The sequence below is a fragment of the Cornus florida genome, unplaced genomic scaffold (assembly GCF_030987335.1).
Source record: "Cornus florida cultivar Cherokee Brave unplaced genomic scaffold, ASM3098733v1 CherokeeBrave_3.0.0_Hap2_Chr03, whole genome shotgun sequence".
NCBI classification, from domain to species: Eukaryota; Viridiplantae; Streptophyta; class Magnoliopsida; order Cornales; family Cornaceae; genus Cornus; species Cornus florida.
Genome location: NW_026775573.1, coordinates 44,565,553 through 44,586,421, shown reverse-complemented (window position 1 = coordinate 44,586,421; position 20,869 = coordinate 44,565,553). Strand labels below are relative to the sequence as shown.

The 20,869-nt window shown below is 37.2% G+C and overlaps 3 protein-coding genes across 4 annotated transcripts in view; 1 reads left to right on the top strand and 2 right to left on the bottom strand.

Annotated features, from left to right (window-relative positions):
- Positions 1-3,816: 3,816 nt before the first annotated feature.
- Positions 3,817-4,650, bottom strand: LOC132301538 (F-box protein At3g07870-like). The gene has a single exon (XM_059798779.1). It carries the CDS (start codon positions 4,648-4,650, stop codon positions 3,817-3,819), a length of 834 nt encoding a protein of 277 aa, XP_059654762.1.
- A 1,444-nt stretch (positions 4,651-6,094) lies between these two features.
- Positions 6,095-7,424, top strand: LOC132300400 (pathogenesis-related thaumatin-like protein 3.5). The gene is made up of 3 exons (XM_059797444.1): positions 6,095-6,189; positions 6,369-7,023; positions 7,285-7,424. Exons 1-3 carry the CDS (start codon positions 6,129-6,131, stop codon positions 7,418-7,420), a joined length of 852 nt encoding a protein of 283 aa, XP_059653427.1. The 5' UTR covers positions 6,095-6,128; the 3' UTR covers positions 7,421-7,424.
- A 658-nt stretch (positions 7,425-8,082) lies between these two features.
- The window catches only part of LOC132300399 (uncharacterized), a 52,785-nt gene continuing 39,998 nt past the window's right edge, over positions 8,083-20,869 (bottom strand). The window contains exons 9-12 of one of the 2 annotated variants that reach the window (XM_059797442.1): positions 12,791-12,903; positions 12,191-12,446; positions 8,871-9,153; positions 8,083-8,346 (exon numbers count right to left, since the gene is read on the bottom strand). In XM_059797442.1, the coding sequence (XP_059653425.1) occupies positions 8,315-8,346; positions 8,871-9,153; positions 12,191-12,446; positions 12,791-12,903 (684 nt within the window). In that variant the 3' untranslated portion in view covers positions 8,083-8,314. The remainder of the gene's footprint in view (positions 8,347-8,870; positions 9,154-12,190; positions 12,447-12,790; positions 12,904-20,869) is intronic. The other variant, XM_059797443.1, reaches the window with a different exon arrangement.

Here is a 20,869-nt window from a genome sequence, read left to right as displayed (position 1 = left end):
AAAGAAAGCCAAGATTGGTGGTTTCAAGTAAATGAATTTTCAATTTTACTTCTTTTCCATTCAAAACACATACTTGCTTAGGGCAATTTTAATTATTTTGTATCACTTATTTGTTGCAGATTCCACTATCTAAAACTGTTGCCTTTGTTTGATCCAAGATTCAAATTACTTCATTCCAAGGTGTTGCCTTTTGCTAGTGGACAATATGTGACTTGTATGGTAAATTTGAAGTAATTTTTTGTGTATTTGATTCATGGATGAACAAATGGACAACTGTTGTTTTTGTTTTTAATTATCTGTTTGAATGGATATGAACAATAATATGTATGTATGTGTTATGTTGTTGGGGAACTATGGAGCAATATCTATGTATTTCTGTGTTTTTGGGGAACTGTAGACCAATTTCTAATATTTTGTATCACTTATTTGTTGGGGAACTATTGACCAGTATCTATGTATGTCTGTGTTTTTTTTTTTTTTGGGTAAATTATGTATGTCTATGTTGTTGGTGGTTGTGATTATTTAAGTTATTGTCATTGAATGGGTGGTGTAGGCTATAGTTGGTCATTATTGAATGGTTGCTCACCATTAAATGGGTGGTGCAGTAGGTGTGTCTTAAGTTATCTATGTATGTCTGTGTTATTGGGTACAATGTTTACTTTAAAGCCTGTTGTGGTTGCATTTAAATCTGTTGTAGTTGCATTCAAACAGGTTGTGTATGTTTGGATAGGTAGGGGTCAGTGGAGCTCTCACTTACAGATTGGATGTCTTCTTGTTGAGGAAAAAGTCCTTTAATTCATCTGATTGAGTTGCATTCAAACAGGTTGTAGTTGCATTCAAACAGGTTGTACTTGCATTAAAACAGTCCCCTACTTGCATTTAAACACATTATGCTTGATGGAAAACATCAGAACATTACAATGTTTCACATTACTAGCTTGAACAATACAACACAAGTAAAGAACCCCAAAAGAAAATTGAGAATGGAATCATTAAACTGAGGTAAGCATCTTCTTTTAGGTTAGGCAAATCCAATGTTCTTCATTTATCTTAATTCTGCTATCATGGTTGGAGCTTGAGCAACTAATGGAGAATCAGCTCTTTGCAAGTCCCGCAGCTCTCGTATCTTTGTCATAAGATTCCAAATCAATTTACGGTAATAATCGGGCAGTTCATCATCCTCCCACCTTAAAAAATCACACGAACCAGTCCTGTAGTTTGCGCACCCGTAAAACCATCTACAAGGATTTCGTTGGGTAGATGACACCTTCAATGGACTTTTAACTCCACATTTACAATAATATTCTTTCACTGACCTCCCATATGGACAATGGTTTCTTGAGCTTGAAGATGATGGCATGTTTTGGAGTAAATGAATAAATTTTTTGAGACAATTAATAATATAATTAGTGTGCAGATATGGATAAAGAAAGAAATGGAGCAGATATGGATAAATAAAGAAATAAAGAGAGGAAAGAAACAGAAGCAGAAATAAAGAGAGGAAATAAACAACAGATATGGAGAAAGAAATTAAAGGGGGGGGGGGTGGTTATATGCACATATGGGTGAGGGGCAAAATGGGAATCGAAAGGGTAAAATATGGTTTTCATGTTTACTTTTTGTAAAAAGGTGGTCAGAGGGGCTTATTTGCACCTTTTTTAAATTCTATAGATTAATATGCAAATTTTCAAAAAGTAGGGACTAGTTATGCACAAACCCTATATATCCGGGGTTTTTTTGCACTTAACCCTTTAGCATTTGAAGCAAATCCTTCTTCACATACTCTAAAGCTCAACCAATTCCAAAATCAATTTTAATCCATTCTGTGTAAAGCTTAATTTACAAGCATCCAGTTATTTTATTCAATTTTATTTATTTATTTATTTTTCCCGGAACCTTGTCCAAACCCAAACCGTTTTATTTGATTTTCCTCCATTCTTTTTTCAGCTTCAAAAGTCCCAATATAAGATGGAGAAGACTAACAGTGTAATTATACAATGATACCAAAGAATGCAAACTTGGTACCTCTAATGATGTGGTGAATCAGGACATACGATTTTCAATCAACAATGAGTTAAAAATTGGGATTTATCCATGACGAATCGAAATATCATATTACATCCTAAAGTTTGAGCAACTGGGATGTTTTGCCCAATTGCTAAAATTAATCTCATCGATCTAATTTCAACTGAGTTTGAATGATGGACAAACAATCATAATACTGATTTTGCTGTACCAAAACCTAGAGAACAACCTCCACTGAGCAGCAGAACCAAGGAATACCATATGGCACTCTCCTTAGTAATCAAAGATGTAGAAAATGTCCCGAAAAATCTCCAAATTCGGCACAAGAACAACTAAAAAACTCCACCCCAGAAGCCACAATAGCCAAACTCAAGTATAGAAAATCACAAGGCACTACAAACTCAGCTGCTGACCGCTAAAAGTTCCTGAAATAAGATGCTATGTGCAACAAACTACAGATGCTATGTTTTGACATCCATCTAGCACAAAATATTTTCACATTGATCATCTCGTGCACGATAGGCATAAATCATAGACCTTAAACACATGTTCAGTGAGCCAGAATAAACCATTTCAAAGTTCAATGCTAGTGCAAGGTGGTCGGTAGCAAATGAAGACCAAAGCACGGATGGGGCAAGACAAAAAGTTACAACAGCAGCGAAATGTCGAATTGAATACCAGCGTGAATCACTCCAAAAGCAGCTCCCCTGAATTACTGACACAACAACACCAGATGAAGTGCCTTGTATCCTGCATCCTTATCTTCCCAGTTATGATATAAAGTCAAAATCCATCAATCGGGAGCTTGTAGACCAGATTAGTTATATAAAGGAAAGTTCAAAGCAGAAGAAACAGACAAGCCAGACTTATGGCACGCCATACATTGACAACCTAACAGCAGAAGCAAAAAGCAACAGACCTCGCAACATAGAAAGAGAAGCTTCCATGAGGATAAACCTTCAACTGAAACAATTGTTTAAAACCCCAAAACTTAAATAACAAATGCTATGCATAAGGCAGCCATGAAAACCATATGAGAGAACCACCATCCAGTTAACAACTAAAAACAGTAAAAAGTTCTATCCTACTATGCAGCTAGCCACTAAATGCACTGTATTACTATAACCATCACATGTAATACTCTCCGCGCACTATGTGCATTCCCAAAGGAACGTGGTGCTTTACCCATCTTCTTAAACTCAAAAACATTTTCCTCGTCAATTCTCTGTTGCTTCAATACAACCAGAACAGTATACATCAAATTCAGATTATAGAATAGATGAATACAATTCTTATTTACCCAGCCACATACAACATAAAAATCCAGCTCAAGGCATTCTTTTTTAATGTCAAAAAACAAACAAAAGCCGCTTGGTAAAACTCCCATTAAATTCATTCCAGAAAATGGCATTAAAAAAAAAAAAAAAAAAAAAAAAAAAAAAAAAAAAAGACACACACACACAAAGCAAGGGAGTATGAACAAAATACATTTTCAACATGGCATATAGAAGCCATGATAAGCAAAATGGCTGTCTTTATCCCTGCTAGCCACTTCTATCATATAAATTATTCCCATATGAGTTGAATATTAGCCACAAATGAACCATTAGTCGAGCTAGGTACATCATCATTTAAAATAAAGTGTTAACGTACTCCAGCCCTGTCTAAATAAGATACTACTGATATGACAAGAAGTAGTGAAACCAAATAAGGTAACAAATAAAATCAACATTGGAACTGTAGCTAATACTCCACTGCTATGTCATATATATATCTTGCCTGCTCCTTCAATCATCCTTCTTGCAATCCATTTGCTTTGTCAATCAAGACTAAGCTCTCTGTGTAAGTATTGACAGAAAGTGCTGCATCATATCCACGGAATCCTAGATACTCGAATGTTCGAGCCTTTATGTCAACTGAAATCATCCACCCATCTTTTACCAAAACAACTTCACCATTCCTCCTCAACCCTATAACCCGAACATTGTGTCCAGACGGTATACTAGAATCAAGATTAAACCAATTGGACAATGGCCCCACTTCTCTCAAATCAAATCCTCTACTATAATCAATATTAAACAAATTGGTCCATGACTCCACAACACCATATTCTTTCATCACCCAGACTGACACTTTGCATTCATAAGAATCAATGTGGAACGCACAAAGTGAGTCTTGAAACACCGCACAAGACAAACTATGTGGTAGACTCGTTGGTAGCTCCATCTCTGAAAATACTTCAGTACCCAAATTGAATAACACAATGTACAGGCGATGATCGTCGCCTCCAGAAACCCAATGGATAGCCCCATTGAGATAGGCATGAAATGGATCAAAACCGATACGAGGTACCAGACTAGGTACACTAATGTTTCTCCAAACACCCTCTTTAAGAGAAAAAATGTCAAACCTCAGTGCCACCAGAAATATAAACAATTCTAACAACCTTATAGTCATTCCTTGTGGAATCGAATCCGAATCCAAGAACACGATCAAACTTGCCGTGTGAACGGAAGGTGATGCGAGGTCTTGGAAGTACAACAATTTTCCTAATAGTGGGGTTCCACAAATATAAACTTCAATCCGGAAAGACCCGTATATCATCAGCAACGCATACCAAGCCATTGCAAGAACCAAGCATAGTTAAACAGGGACAAATGCTTGCAACTGGAGAATTTTCTAGATTCAAAGGGTACTCAGTGAGGGATTCATCATCAAGATGCAAGGAAAAATGTTCGTTCATGAAGTTGAGAGTAGTACTCGAGGAGAAGTAGGTGAGTGTTGTTCATGTTGTTCAAATGTGTGGTAAGATTGAACCAAAAGGTAACAAAATTCTCACTACTGATCAGAGAACACCAAGATTTACATACACACCTGAAACGAAGAAGAGTTCTGGCCGGTAGTCTTCCCAGAATTTCCATCATCACTTCGTCCGGTATGTAGTCCGACATTGTTAAAACAAAAAACAACAACAACTACTATTGAATTACATATATGCCCCCACACGACCTATATTTGGAATTATGGATTTTAAAATATGTTAGAATTTGAAAAAAAAAAAAAAAAAAAAAAAGAAGAGAATTTTATTTTATAAGATGAAATCATGAATTATTACTATTTAATTTCACAATAAAATGCAGTTAAATTGTTTGAAATGTTGATGCAATTTGTCGGAATTAAAAAATTCTATAAAAAATTTTATCCTAGAGCTAGAGGGTCCTTCATCCAATAAATTTCATTTGAATCTATAGTTCAGGTGATAAGAGGAAACTAAATTGAGCCATTAATTTTTATACCCAAGTATCAAGAAAAAAATTTCATGATAGAGAGGAATGCTCAAATGTAGTGTATTTTACTCATAGAACTTTTAGTCACATATTATGAACCTAATTTAAAAAGTACTCTAATTAAAGTGTTCTAAAGAAACATGGAATGAAATTTGTTGGGTTTTTTGTTTTTAAGTTTTTATTTATTTTTGTCAACAATACCACCAATGCAAAAATTGGAACAAAAATATTATTTGATTCGTTGATCCTTAAAAAAATAAATAAGTAAAGTTTTGTTATCCAATAACAAATGAGAAATTTATGGAAAGTTACAATCCCCACCCCAGAATAGTGCACCTACACGCCTTCATCAACGTCAATTTCTTACTGGAAAATCAAGAGCTAACTATCAAGATCTGATCTGTTAAAGCACCCATAAATTCACTAGTGAGCACATATAGTCCCATATCCCATATGTACTGGGCAATTAATGAGAAATTATCTTTAAAGTGTCCCTAAGGAGATTCGAACTCTTAACTTTCAAGATATGATAGGAGAGTATCTGTTATTAAACAATCCCGTTTATGAACTTGTTGCCTACATTGACACTCACAAGTCACAAAATAGGAGTGAAGTAAGAAGTATGATAGAAATTGTTTGAAGTTAGGAATCATTTGGTTATGGGACGAAGGAAGGAACCTTTTTGGGTTGCCCACACTTCTCTCAGCACGTATTCTTCCATTCTTTTTGTATATTTTATACTCATATAAGCACACATCTTCCTACGCTTGAGTTCACTCACAGCCTACTAGTAGAGAGAGAGATAGAGTGTGAGAGATGACTTCCCTTCATATTGTCCTTCCAACAGTCTTGTATATACTGGTTATTATTGCAGCAGGTAAATTCTCTCTTCAGACTTGTTTGGTTCTCGAGAAAATAAAAGAAATATACATTTTTATGCTTCATAACAATTTTCAATTTCTTATCTATTTATTTATTTATTTTACTTTGACAAGTTACTCACACGCGCATTTTGTCTATAATGAGATTTTAACTTCTTTGCATGTAATTTGACAGGTTTACAATTGTCCGAGTGTAGGAATTTCAACATAGTAAATGACTGCAAAGAGACCATATGGCCCGGAATAACACCAAATGACAATTTCAGTGGCTTTGAACTCAAACCAGGCCAATCTGCCATCTTCACACCCTCGGACACTTGGGGTGGCAGGATATGGGCCCGGACCGGTTGCAATTTCGACAAAGACAGCAACGGCACGTGCCAAACTGGCAGCTGCGGTAGCTCCCTAAAATGTGGAGGTCCCGGCGAGCCACCCGCCTCCATTGCCGAGTTTACCCTCGGAGAACTCGATTATTACGATGTTAGCCTTGTCGACGGCTTCAACTTGCCACTAGTTGTCACACCCCTTAATGGCAAAGGAAATTGCAGTGCCGCGGGTTGTGACAGCGACTTGAGGGTCAACTGTCCCTCGGAGCTCGCTTTTAAACCCAACGGGAAGATCATCGCCTGCCGGAGTGCGTGTAACGTGTTCAACACCGACGAGTACTGTTGCAGGGGAATGTACTCTAATCCCATTACATGTTTGCCTACAAATTATTCGAAAAGCTTCAAAGCAGCATGCCCTGCAGCGTATAGCTACGCTCACGACGATCCTACGAGCATTCTGACTTGCTCTGCCACTGACTACGTTGTCACATTCTGTTCTTCAAGGTATGTAAACATATTTTTCATGCAATTTAGGCCAGAAATTGACATAAACACTGGTGTAAATCACAGTGAAATTGAGTTTTTCATGCAACTATATGGTCAGTGGCAAAATGGGCTAATTTTATTTCCTTACATGGTATGTTTACTACACTTGGGCCAACAACCTAAACATTAGTCTACAAAACAAGCAAAGAAGCATATGTTCTGTGTTACTGTGTGTTGTTTCACTATGTTCTCTAACAGTTGATGGTGTTTTGACTATAGGAATAAAACGGCCTGCACATATCATGATAACCAGCTTGTTTGTAATGGATCAGAGGGCTTAATGGACTTTCCTCAAAGATTGTGGATCCTTGTACTAGCATTTTTCATGATGATAAGTTTACCAATTACATTTTGATGTATTAATCATTCTTTATATCAAGATATTTACACATTTGTGTGTGTTTCTATCAAGATCTCCAAAGCCCCTTTGACATGCATTTTGTTTATGTTATTTTTTTTTTTTGTACTACAGCGTCGATTTTGACAATAAAAACATATTTTGTGCGACCTTGTTTTATTTTACACAATGCTAAAACACTTCCTGAATGGTAGCCCAAAACCAAAACATAAAAAAATTATTTTTTCTTATTTTGACAACTGTTTATGACCTTAAACTATATTTTACATATATTTTACATGTTTATGTTTCCAACAATTCCACAACAAAACAACATTCCCAAACGTGCTTCCGATTTTTTTTTTCCGATACACTCCTATAACAAAAACAATGTTCCTGTATTATCCAAAAACAAAACGCCTAAAACAAAACGCATGCCAAACGGACTCTAAGTGATCTTTACATTAAGACTCGTTTGTTTGAACATAAAATATAAAATATTTTATGTGTTTTCTAGTGTTTGGTTGTCGTAAAATATTTACGAAAAAGAAAAAATCAAAACCTAACAAAAATAATTTATTCATTAATTTTCTGTAAGCTATTTTACACGCTCCACACGATGGACTCGACCTCAACATTAACTTAAATCTTTGCCAAATGACGAAAAATAAAAATAAATATTTTATCTCAAAAAAGATGTATATTTTATGAAAAAAATATTAATATAAAAAATTAACTAAAATTATATGATATTCTATAAAGAAAGATGAATATTAGACTGACTTCAATAATTAGCACACTAGCTGAGTGAGTGAATAGCTCCAACTCCTGAGTGAATTATGGTTACATTCATTATTACATAAAATGTGTATGTATTTCCCCTAAAGCATCAAAAGCCAGCACCAGAGTTAATCACAGAATTTGATGTTCAGATGCTTTCCCTGCTGCACAAACAACACAAACAAATTCAAGATTCAAGAATTATAAATTGCTGGAAGAATCTGAATCCCGGAATTTGGATATTTTTTATCAAACAATTCAGATGAAATTCAAGAGATCTGAGAAACATTTTGTATTGTCACTCTCACAAATTTTTAAAGAACATGCAACTTTTGGATAGATTCATATTCAATGCAATACAAAGAAACTAATGAAAAAAAAAAAAAAAAAAAGATATTGGAAACAAAATAACTATGAAATTGTCTCAATGCATTTAAAATGATTCTATTTATTGTCCTGCATAAAATGATTATCAAACAAAGGGCAATAAGCTACAAAATACACAATATTGTTTTAACAGTCATAAAGAATGGGCATGCATTTTGAATAAAAACAAGACTCTAATTTATATATACATAAAAATATAACGGGTAATGGGTAAATTTTTTGTTTTCCAAAAACTCAAGAAAGGATCCTTAGATTTTAATGACACCGGTAAATCTACATTTCAAAATTTATGTAGACTTACTACTGCTCCGAGTTCTTTCTGAATTTGATCCGTCATCAATACGCTTTCTTTGACTCAATGCTCCGGTCTCGTCACCCTCAAATGGTAATACAACCACAGGGGCTGCAGGCACAGTGTCCCAACGCTCCTTCATAAGGCTCATGAATTTCACAACCATCTGCCTCCGAAACTTGAGCTCCCGCGTGAAGAAATCAAAGAGAAGAAAAGCAAGAATGTATTTGAAAGGGACAACAAGGAGAATGGCTGAACTTAGTAAGAGGACCAGAGCAACCTCCATCGTTATCTGAGAAGATTTTAAAACAAAATCAACTTGGTCAAGCAAAAATAAATAGATAAATAAAAAGGAAAATTGTATATATGCTTTTTCCCACACCCCAATTCCCAACCAAAGGGTACAATATTTACAACAATGAACCAGCCAAATATACTTGCCAATCATCTCCATGAAATTTACATTTCGAGAAACCATCCATTCTTTCTAGACTTTAAATTTCCTACTTTTGCCTTTATGCAAGACAGAATAACTTACAAATCAGAGAATTACTGAAAAAAAGAACAAAATTCCAAATCAGAGATGAAATCACGAGGGGACTTTTCACAGCAGGTCTCATGCCTAAAGGCCGCTATCTCCATTCACCTATAAAGTCATTACAAATCAGAGATGACATCATGAGGGGACTATTCACAGCAGGTATCATGCCTAAAGCTTGTGTCTCCACTGCTTATCAGATTTTATTTTATTTTATTTTTTTATTTTATTTTTTATTATTATTTTTTTTTTTCCTGAAAGTTCAAGCAAACACGCACACCCACTGTATACTTTTTGGACCCACCGGCTCGAACACTCAATCTCCCCAAAGGGGGAGGAGAGCTTATACCATCTACGCTAGAGCCCGTTGGTTACTTATCTAACCCATAAGTTAATTATCAGACATTCACCTCTCTAAAATCATTTAAACCTACTTTCCAAATCCATGCTATAAGACAACTCTCACCTCATTGCATTACCAACCACAATTTGTTTTCCTACATTTCCTCCTACTTCAAACCTCCACAGCCTGTCCATATCTAATCCATAGTGCCAAAGCCATGTCCCCACCAGTGCACCACACTCATTCCGATAAACATTAAAAACCCCTCACTCAATTATTTAAGATGACTGACAACATCCAATTTATTAAGTCCCCTGTTCTTGTCACAAAGGATCTGCCTGAATTTTGTGGCCTTCAGCCATAACTAGAATACTAGAATTAGTGAAGGGAGACAAACTATAACAGAAAGCCTGAATGAATACTCCAGACAAAATCAGCCTACTCTCTTAGAAACATTAGGTTCTTTTCCAACTTGCCAATCTTCTCTCAAGACTCTTAATGATCAGGTCCCATACCATCTTTTCCGTCAGAGGTTGAACCAACTGAAGGCCCAAGTAAGCAGACGTGACACTATCAATCATACAACACCAGATGGATGTCAACACCACAATAATATCTATCCCAATCCCCACTTCCACAAACCAACCTTGAGGCAAAAACTCTCTCTTCAATAAAACTGGCTAAAGAAAAGCAATACACTTCTAATGTATCTGAAGTGAGCCCAGTCAACACAGCAAGAAGTGAAGGAATTATCAGCATACAAGTGGAATCCTAATCATTTCTTAAAGTCTGCCTTCCATTATTCAATCGCACAAAGCCTCAGGCTCAACTACCTTGCATCAAGACTCGTGCATTTTCAAGAAAAACTTTCCTAGAGAATGTTGACTGAAATGGGATATATGAAGGAACAATCGAAATAAACGTAAATTAATTGTGTGGAAATTTAGTGTTCCTTTTCATCATACGGGCAGATATTCTCTAGAGAGAGGGAAAGAGAGATAGTGGGGGAAAGAAGTGCACTAAGGACTACACTTGTAAAACAGAGACACAACCAAATGTTTTTATGGATTCCCTTCAACAAAATGAGAGCAGTCTTTATTTTCCAGAGAACTGACAGTAAAAAGTATGAATTTTAACAAGTTCACAGGACTTTCTCAAGTCTTGACAAGTATTTATCAGATTGCTAGAACATAGTCATGTAGTATATAGAATGGGGACCAGGTAAGCAGGATGCTGCTCACCTTACAGAATAGTATCCAACAAGTTCTTTTATCTGTTTGCTATAAAATGATCTTGTAACACCAGAATGGGATCAGGTATGACACACCTCAACTTGAAAACTATTATCTTGAGTAGGCATGAATAGAACATATTGGTTGCTCACTTAGAAGTTAAAGCATGAAAATTTTAGTTCAAATTGCATAATTCAGGAGAAGATGATAAACGTATTGTAGATTGAATGAGTTTCTCTACTCACTGATGTGTTGAGAGCATTTCACCTTTTCCCAGAACTTTAGATCTTATTAGGTTTAGGTTTATAACTTATGATATTGCTTTAAAAAAGGAAAAAGAAGAAAGATCCTGGGTTGCTAAAGGTGTTCTGAATCGAAATGTGCCATGTTCCACACGTCGCACTAAATATCACGCCGGTCCTATTGTCTACTTACAAGGATGAATAAGCTCCAGTGGCAGCCACCCGACCACATGGCTGATGGTGCACATCATTACTATAATTAATTTTGCACTCCTTCAGCTGCTTGACATAAAAACAGACCACTGTTGTGAGGTTAAATATTAATTTACTCTACAAGCATTCCAGAATATATATATTTTATTTATGTTAAAAAAAAAAATGCACCAATTATTCAACAATGTTACTCCCATTATTAAACATTTTATTACTGTTGAAGTATCATATATATCTTAAAACAGAACAATATAAAAACTGATATGCTTCAAACACTTGTTCAGAACTTTAGATATTACACAATGGTATAACTGCATACACGTACGTAATGGATTTAGATGCAAGTCTCATCATCCTTAAGAACACAAGAAGCTCAATATCAAAAGAATAGTAACCATAAAATTGTAAGTAATTCTCAAGGAGCAAAAACAAGGCTGAAAATACCCTCGTGGCATCTTCTCCCCAAGAACTAATTGCATAGAACATTAATTGCTGGTGATTTTTTGTCCTTACGAGGTGAAGGAGAGGTTCTTAACGATGCATATCAAAGAAATTGATGCTGCTAACAACTAATATATAAAAGAAATATGTTTAAGCATGTCTTTCATTATTTATTTTTTTATTTTTATTTTTTATTTATTCTATAGAAAAAGCATATTCTGTGCATCAGTATAAAAGAGCTAATAAACATGATTGTTCATGCAAAGTCACATAGATACATGATGCCAAATTACAACTAGTTCTATCATGAGCCGGCATACCTGAGGTTGTCCAGCAAGAAAAATTGTTCGTATTTTCAGAAGTGAAACATTCAGATTCTGGATATACATTTCCATGTCTCGCATGGCCATTTTTAGAGCTACAATCTTCTGAATCGTATTTGATGGTGGCTGATCACGTATAGTTACTTGTCCAAAAAATCTTCCTAGGCGGCCCTGTTCCTTGAGTCCCTTCAGTAATAGCATCCCAGCTGCTAAAATCATCAACATCGTCGGAAATATATATGGCAGCAAGTTTCTGGGCAAACAAATATCATAGATGGTACACATCAATGTTTTCACCAATTACGAATGTAATCATAAATGATAGTGAATGTGTGAAAAAGTTCCAGAGAATAATGCAATTTTGAACCACAATAACACAAGGGTTATGATATCAACTTGCACCCCAATTTTTTTTTTTTAAAGAAATCACACAATTACCCTTAAAAAATGCCTTTACTCCATAATTACTATGAAAAATATTAATGCACTCCACGTTTGAGGGGTTGATAGTACTAAAGATTACTTGTGTAAAGAAACTTGAACTAAGATTGATGCCATGAAACATCATTTAGGTAGCAATAATCATAACATTTTTACCTGAAAATTACCACATATGCGAGTACAAGAAAAGAGGCGGTTAAGTGTGGCTCCTCCCAGTGCCTGAGTTTTTCAAAACTTCTGGCAGTGACAGTTAAAGGAAGCACAAGTTCCTGATTAAAATAAAATTCCAGATTGTAAGAATATGAACTTGGGGATTATAACTGTAAAGATTGCACAAAGAAGAAATCCAGAGTCGTAAAGATTGCACAGAAAAGAATCCAGAGTCGTATATTACATTGTTACAAAGAAGTAAAATACAAGACATAATAATATAATAAGCCCTAAACTAATAAACTGAGAAAAGGACAATACTACCCTCAAAATAAAATAAATCCTACTCTAACACCCCTCTCCTTCTCAAACTCACAATGTGACAGTGAGAAACATCGAGAGTTTGCTAAGAAGAAAACGAAAATGTAAAATAGTGTGGGACTTTGAAGTCAGCCAACTGTAGAGAAGAAGAAACAAATGGTAGAGAAATGGTGCCAAGCTGAAGGTGTTGGCGCGTGAAATGACAATCAATCTCGATGTGCTTGGCGCATTCATGAAACCCAGAATTGTGTGCAATCTGAATAACACTCTTGTTATCAAAGTACATAGAAGTTGGACCAACCAAAGAAACACCCAAATCAGCAAGCAACACTGTAGCCAAACTATCTCTGCTGTAGTTGCAGCCATGGCACGATACTCAGCTTCAGCATAAGAACGACCAATAACTGTTTGCTTCTTGCTTTTCCAGAAAATTAGAGAATCACCTAGGAAAATGCAGAAACCGGTGGTATACTTACCATCTGTGGGATCCCCAGCCCAGTTAGCATCAGAAAAAGCTCGAAGCTCCAAAACTGATGTAGAAAAAAACAACAAAATTTTGTGCAAAGTACCTCGAAGATAACACAAGATACGAAGAACCGCAGCCCAGTGAACAGTAGTAGGAGACGATACAAACTGGCTGACAATGTGAACAGCATATGTAAGATCAGGTCGAGTGACATTGAGATATACTAAATTGCCAACTATAGCTCGATATAAAGTAAGATCAGACAAAGGAACACCATGTAGGAGCATAGCTAACATTAAGTTTGATAGGAGTTTCAACAGTCCGAGTATCACTGAGATGAGCTCTGCGAAAAACATCTGTGGCATACTTAGACACTGAGAGAAGATAACCTTTGGGAGAATGAGCAACTTCAATGCCAAGAAAATAACGAAGAGGACCAAGATCCTTCATCTCAAATTGCTGCTGCAATCGAGACTTAAGAAAGCAATGCGAGCTAAGTCATCACCCGTCAAAATCATGTCATCAATGTATAAAAGAAGAATAATACAGCCAGCAGAAGTAGAGCAAAGAAAATGAGCAGAATCATAATCACTAGAAAGAAAACCCGAAGCACACATCACCGTAGAGAATTTCTCAAACCAAGCTCTAGGAGAGCTTGTTTGAGACCATACAATGCCTTTCTACGTCTGCACACCTCACCAGGATTATGAGAAAGACGAGGAGGAGTCAAATAAACTTCTTCATTCAAGTCCCCATTTAAAAAGGCATTTTTTGACATCCAGCTGTGACAAATCCTACTAGTAAACAACAGCAATAGCAATCAATGTGCGAACAGTAGTCATTGAGCAAAGGTCTCCTCAGTCAATACCATATTCTTGCATAATCCTCTTGCAACCAAACGTGCTTTATATCGTTCAACAGAGCCGACAGACATAGTCTTGATTTTATAGACCCACCTGCATCCAATTGCATGTTTATCTGAAGGTAACAACACCAAGTCCCATGTGCTTGTCTTATGCAAAGCAAGAGCTCGTCATCCATTGTCTGTTGCCAAAGAGGATCAAGAACAACCTCCTTATAGGAGGTGGGCTCAGAAAGAGAATGAATGGATGCCAAAAAATAACAGAAAGTAGTAGAATAACAAGAATTAGAAAAAGCAAAACGATCGGGACACTTATGAATGCACTGAGAATAGCGAGGAGGGGCGGGGTTCACGCCACCAAAAACAAATTGTGAATCTGTTGAGAGAGATGGAGGAGATGTACCTGCAGAAGAAACCGCTTTATTCCTGTGAGTGTACTTGTGAATAATAGAAGGAACAACTAGAGAAGAAGGTGTAGAAGATGTCGGTGCAGAAGAAGATGAAACATTAGAGAAAGGTAGATCATCAACAGAAGACGTAATGAAATTGTCATCATGAAAAGGATCAATAGGAAGGAGATCAGACTGACTCAAACTAGTAGAGCTGGAGAGAATAGAAATGAAAGGCATATGCCCAAGCAATAGCACATGACGAGACACACACAACTTTTGAGGAACAGGATCATAACAACGACACCCCTTTTGGCCTTCACCATAAAAAAGAAACACACAGAAGAACGTGCAGATAGGAAAAAAAAATCTGGGGGCTTACCATATAATCATTCAGAAGGAGAAAGACCAAAGGTAAAATAATAGTTGGTATCCTATTTATTATATGAACAACAGTGAGAACAGCCTCCCCCAAAAGCTACTAGGTTCAGTAGAATACAACAAAAGAGAACGAGCAGTCTCCATGACGTGCTGATGCTTTCGTTCAGCAACACCATTCTGCTCAGGAGTTTCAGTACAAGAAGACTGAAAAATTGTGCCATCAAATTTGAATAGATCAAGAAAAGGATTATAACTATACTCTCCACCTAAATCCCATCGAAAGAATTTGATTACAGAGGAGTATTGGATGCGAATCATAGCACGTAAAGCACTAAAAAATAGAAAAGAATTTAGGACATTTCATAAGATAAATCCAACAATATCAACTATAATCATTTTAGTAGAAATAGGAGCAGGTCCCTGTTGACTTTAAGAGATAATCAAATCAAAGAGTAAAGTATAAGAAGAAGAAAAAGAGAAAAAAGAGGATGAGAGTAAATGAGAGAGAGATGGGGAAAGAGAGAAAAAATGAAAATAATCCTTTCATCCCCCCACCCCCCCCCCCCCCCCAAAAGAGCTGGTGCAAGGATATTTAGCATGCCCAACTTGACTAACATATTTTGCAGGCAAGTCTTGCTCACACCCTTAGTCAAAACATCAGCAATCTGATCATGTGTGTTGACGTATGGAGTACAAATCAGCCCAAGACGAAGCTTTTCCTTGATGAAGTGCCAATTGACTTCAATGTGCTTTGTCCCGTCATGTTGAACTAGATTATGGGCAATGCTAATAGCACCCTTGTTGTCACAATACAACTTCATTGACTAGAAAATAGAATAACCCAACTCACACAACATCGTTCGTAGCCATAACAAATCACAGACTCCATGTGCCATGGATCTGAACTCAGCCTCTGCACTAGAACTAGCTACTACAGACTGTTTTTTGTTTTGCCATGAAACAAGATTACCTATCCTGAAGTAAATCGTTGATCTTTCATAGACCCTGCTCAATTAGCATCAGTATAAGCTTCAACACGCAAGTGGCCATGACGGCCAAACAATATCCCCTTACCAAGTGAACCCTTGAGGTAGCGAAGTTTATGATGAGTTGCCTCAAGGTGAGGTGTACGTGGAGCATGCATAAACTTACTAATCACAATAACAGCATAGGTAATATCTGGGCGCGTGAGAGATTGGTAAATCATTCTCCCAACCAATCATTGAAATCTCCCCATATCGTCTAATGGGTCTCCATCTACATCATTAAGCCTATGGTTCTGCTCAATGGGAATATCAATAGGTTTAGCTCCAAGCCTGCCTGTTTCAGCCAACAAATCTAACACATACTTCCGTTGAGAAATGACCACCCCTTTCTTCAATCTGCATACTTTGATGCCAAGAAAGCATCTCAATGATCCGAGGCCTTTAACCTTGAACTCTGTCCCCAAGAATGACTTCATTTGATGAATCTTTTTTGGACAATTTCCAGTGAAAACAATATCATCGACATTTACAATAAGAGCAGTGTAGCAGCCCTAGTGCTTTTTGATGAAGAGAGAGTGATCTGCCTGACTCCGTGTACCTTACTCTTTTCACAGCAGTGTTGAACCTCTCAAACCAAGTACGTGGCGACTACTTTAACCCACACAAGGCTTTATTTAGCTTGCACACTAAATTCTGACCATTAGCAAGCTTAAACCCTGGTGGCATAGTCATATACACCTCTTCCTCCAAGCCACCATGAAGGAAAGCATTCTTTACATCCAGCTGATGTAAAGGGAAATTCAAATTAACTGCCAAAGAAAGGACACGTATGGAGTTCACCTTGGCAACTGGAGCAAATGTTTCCAAATAATCAATCCCATAGGTATGAGTGAAGCCCTTTGCAACTAACCGGGCTTTATATCTCTCAATTGTTTCGTTTGCATGATACTTTATTGTGTAGACCCATTTGCAGCCTACTGGTTTCTTACCCCTAGGTAACGGAACAATATCCCAAGTACCATTCTTCTCAAGGGCCTTCATCTCTTCAAGCATGGCTTCTTTCCATGGAGTTTGACTGAGAGCATCTGAAACACTAGAAGGAACAGATACAGAGGAGATACATGAAGTGCAAGCACAATATGTTGGAGATAAGGCATCATAGGATACAAACTGAGATATGGGATGTTTTGTACAACTACAAACACCCTTACGATAGGCAATAGGGACATCAAGATCAACAGGAATACTATTAGGAAAAGAATCAGGAGTATCAATGTCAACTGAGGAATTACCTGGATCGAGGGAGACTCCTTGGTCCTGGGGTGAGTCAATGACTCATTTTACCGTCCTACTGTAGACAATTGGCTGCTTTCCCTGCCGCAAATCATTAGTGGTAGGAGGACCAGACATAGGCACCTCAATAAGAAGCTCCCCCTGAATGGGAACACGCAAAGGAAGGGGGCATTCCCTCTAAATGGACGACAGATTCTCTACCTTTATAGTAGTCTCCCCCAGTAAAGTATCCCACAAAAAAAAAATAATAAATAAATAAATAAGAAGAAAAAAATCCTCAAAGAATGTAACATCCATGGAGACAAAGGGACAACAAGTGGTAGGGTTATAACACCGATACCCTTTCTGAGTGGCGGAGTATCCAAGAAAGACACATCGAATTGCCTTAGGGTCCATTTTGTCCCTCGATGATGAATGTGAACATAACAAACATAACCAAACACTTTTGAAGGGATAGTGAACAAGGCAGTGTGATAGTGTAAGACACAGAAGGGGGATTGATAGCCAAGAACCTTAGAAGGCATGCGATTGATAAGGTATGTAGCTATTAAGGTTGCATCAGCCCAATAACTTTTAGGCACTCCCATCCCAATTTAAAGAAAACGGGTCACCTCTGTAATATGACGGTGTTTTCTTTTAGCTACACCGTTCTGTTGTTGTGTATCGACACAGGAGGTTTGATGGAAAATCCCGTTATCAGCAAAAAAGGAGGCAAAACCACCATACATAAACTCTCCTCCATTATCAGATCGAAGGCTTTTGAGGGACAACCAAACTGAGTACATATCATCCTATGAAAGGTTTTAAAAATGGAATGAACTTCATCTTTGATTTTCATAAGATAAAGCCAAGTATATCGACTAAAGTCATCAACAAACACAACAAAGTAATGAAAACCAAGTAACGAAGTAGTAGGTTCAGGACCCTACACATCAGAATGAACAAGCTGCAAAAGAGCTGTACTTTTATTAATACTAGTAAGATAAGACACATGACATTGTTTAACAAGAACGCATGTTTCACAATTTAACTCCAAAAGATTCAACAGAAGCAAACTGGGGAAGCACATGCTTCAAAACAGGAAGAGGTAAATGACCTAGTTTATTATGTCATCACATTAACAGATCTTTATTGACATTACTATTCCTAACACTAGATTGATTTGCAACATAATAAGAAGTTGGCCTCGTGTTCAGCAAATACAAGCCATTGTCCTCACATCCACTCCAATCGTCTTCCTTGTATCCAAGTCTTGAAACACACAGTGAGATGGGAAAAAGGTTACACTACAATTCAAGCCTTTTGTAATGTGACCAACAGAAAGGAGGTTATTGGTGGGACATGAAGAACAGAGGATAAGGTAAGATTAGGAGAGGCGGAAACAGTGCCCTTCCCCGCAATGGAGGTGAAGGTGCCATCAGCCACTCTAACCTTATCTTTACCAGACCATAAACTGTACGAAATCAGATGTCATACCAGTCATGTGATCAGTGACTCCTGCATCAATGATCCAGGGTGGCCCACAGATAATGTGGAAACCTCATGTGCCGAATGAGAAGTACTTGTTTGAACGAAGTTAGGGGTAGAAATGGAGGCATTTTGAGCTAGTAAATGTCGAAGAGCATCAAGTTCAGCCCCAGACAAAGAACTCGGTGGCACTGAGGAGATATGAGTAGTAAAAGTAGTCTCACGCTTTGCAGTACTTGCCGTAGATAACCCCCTAAATGGCCCAGGCGTTGGCCTAGCATTCGCATGTGCAGGAGCTGGAGTAGGGCAACCGTGTAGATTCCAACATGTTTCCCTAGTGTGTCGCGTACGCCCACAGTGTTCACACCTCAACTTGCTCTTGTCATCCTGCTTCCTTCCATTTGGAGGATTGTACTTGTTCCATTGTTGTGTGGCTAGAGTAGATCTCTCAGACAATGGTACTTCTAACTCAGGCGTAGTGTATACAGATGCAAACATAGCCTTCATTCTACTTTCCTGAGCCTGGATATACGAAAACACATCTTTAACAGAAGTAAGGGCTGGATACCTGCCTAACACTTGTACCCTGGCATGCTCATATCTCGGATGTAGACCACCCAAGAACTCATAGATTCGATTCTTTTCTACCATAGCACGAAATGCTTTAACATCAGCTGCACACACAGGTATGCAGTCTTGGTAGTGATCTGACTCTTCCCATTTGCCACGTAGAGTGTGGTAATATGTAGCAAGAGTTTGGTCTTCCTGCTTGAATCTTGATATCTGTTGTTGGAGTTCATATAGTTTTGCAAAATTACCAACCGAGGAATATGTCTCTTCTACAGCATGCTATAGCTCTTTAGCCGTTTTCACAAACAAAAACCCTTTGCTGATCTGTGGCAGCATTGACTGCAACAACCACGTCATAACTAGTGCATTATTTGAACTCCACTATTTGAATTCAAGATTACTCTTGGAGGGATACGTGACAGTCCCTTCGATATGGTCGATCATCCTACGACCAGTGATATGCATTCGAGCAGATTAATGAGCCCACTCCATATAGTTCATCTCATCCAGCCTAACAATCGTAATACAAAGGCCTGAATGGTGATCACTACTACCTCCCAATACTGGAGTCAAACTTGTGGAAGACCCAGCTTCTTTTAAAGTCACATCTGAGCCACACATTTTATCAAACAGTTTCTGGGTATTAATCCTTATAAACAAAAACAACAAGAAAATACGTAGAGAACCACCTCTCTAACACACGAACTTCAACTAGAAAGATAAATGTATTCTTAGATGCATAAAAAAGCGACCACACAGTCACCACACAAACAATAGAAAGTAACAAAGTCGACCATACCAGAATCACGAACGACGAAGAAAAAGCCATTGTTGCATAACCTCGCGAACATGAAAAAAAATAAAAATAAAAAAAATAAAAAAATAAAAAAAAAAACGATCGAGACTGCAATAGATCAAAAGCAGGTCCAGTAAATTTTTGCAAACAAATCCCATCTTGGAATCTCTTAAAAATCAGTTGGATCTGTAGTATGTGTGGATGTGATTAACCATATTGACTTTAAGAGAGAATAAAATCAAAGAGTAAAGTATAAGAAGAAGAAAAAGAGAAGAAAGAGGTTGAGAGAAAAAGAGAGAGAGAATGAAAATAATCCTTTCATTCTTCCACCACATTATATTTATAATAATAAGTTTCAGAAATTACACATAAGCCCCAACATTATATAATTAATAACAAATAAGCCCCTGACAACAGTCCCCACACATCAAAATGAACTAAATCAAAAGGTGCCATAGAAATAGTAGAACTCTTATTAAAGGGCAAAGCAGAAAATTTTGCAAGTTTGCAACCACTACAATCAAAATGTCATGACTATGCAAATTCCCCGAAAC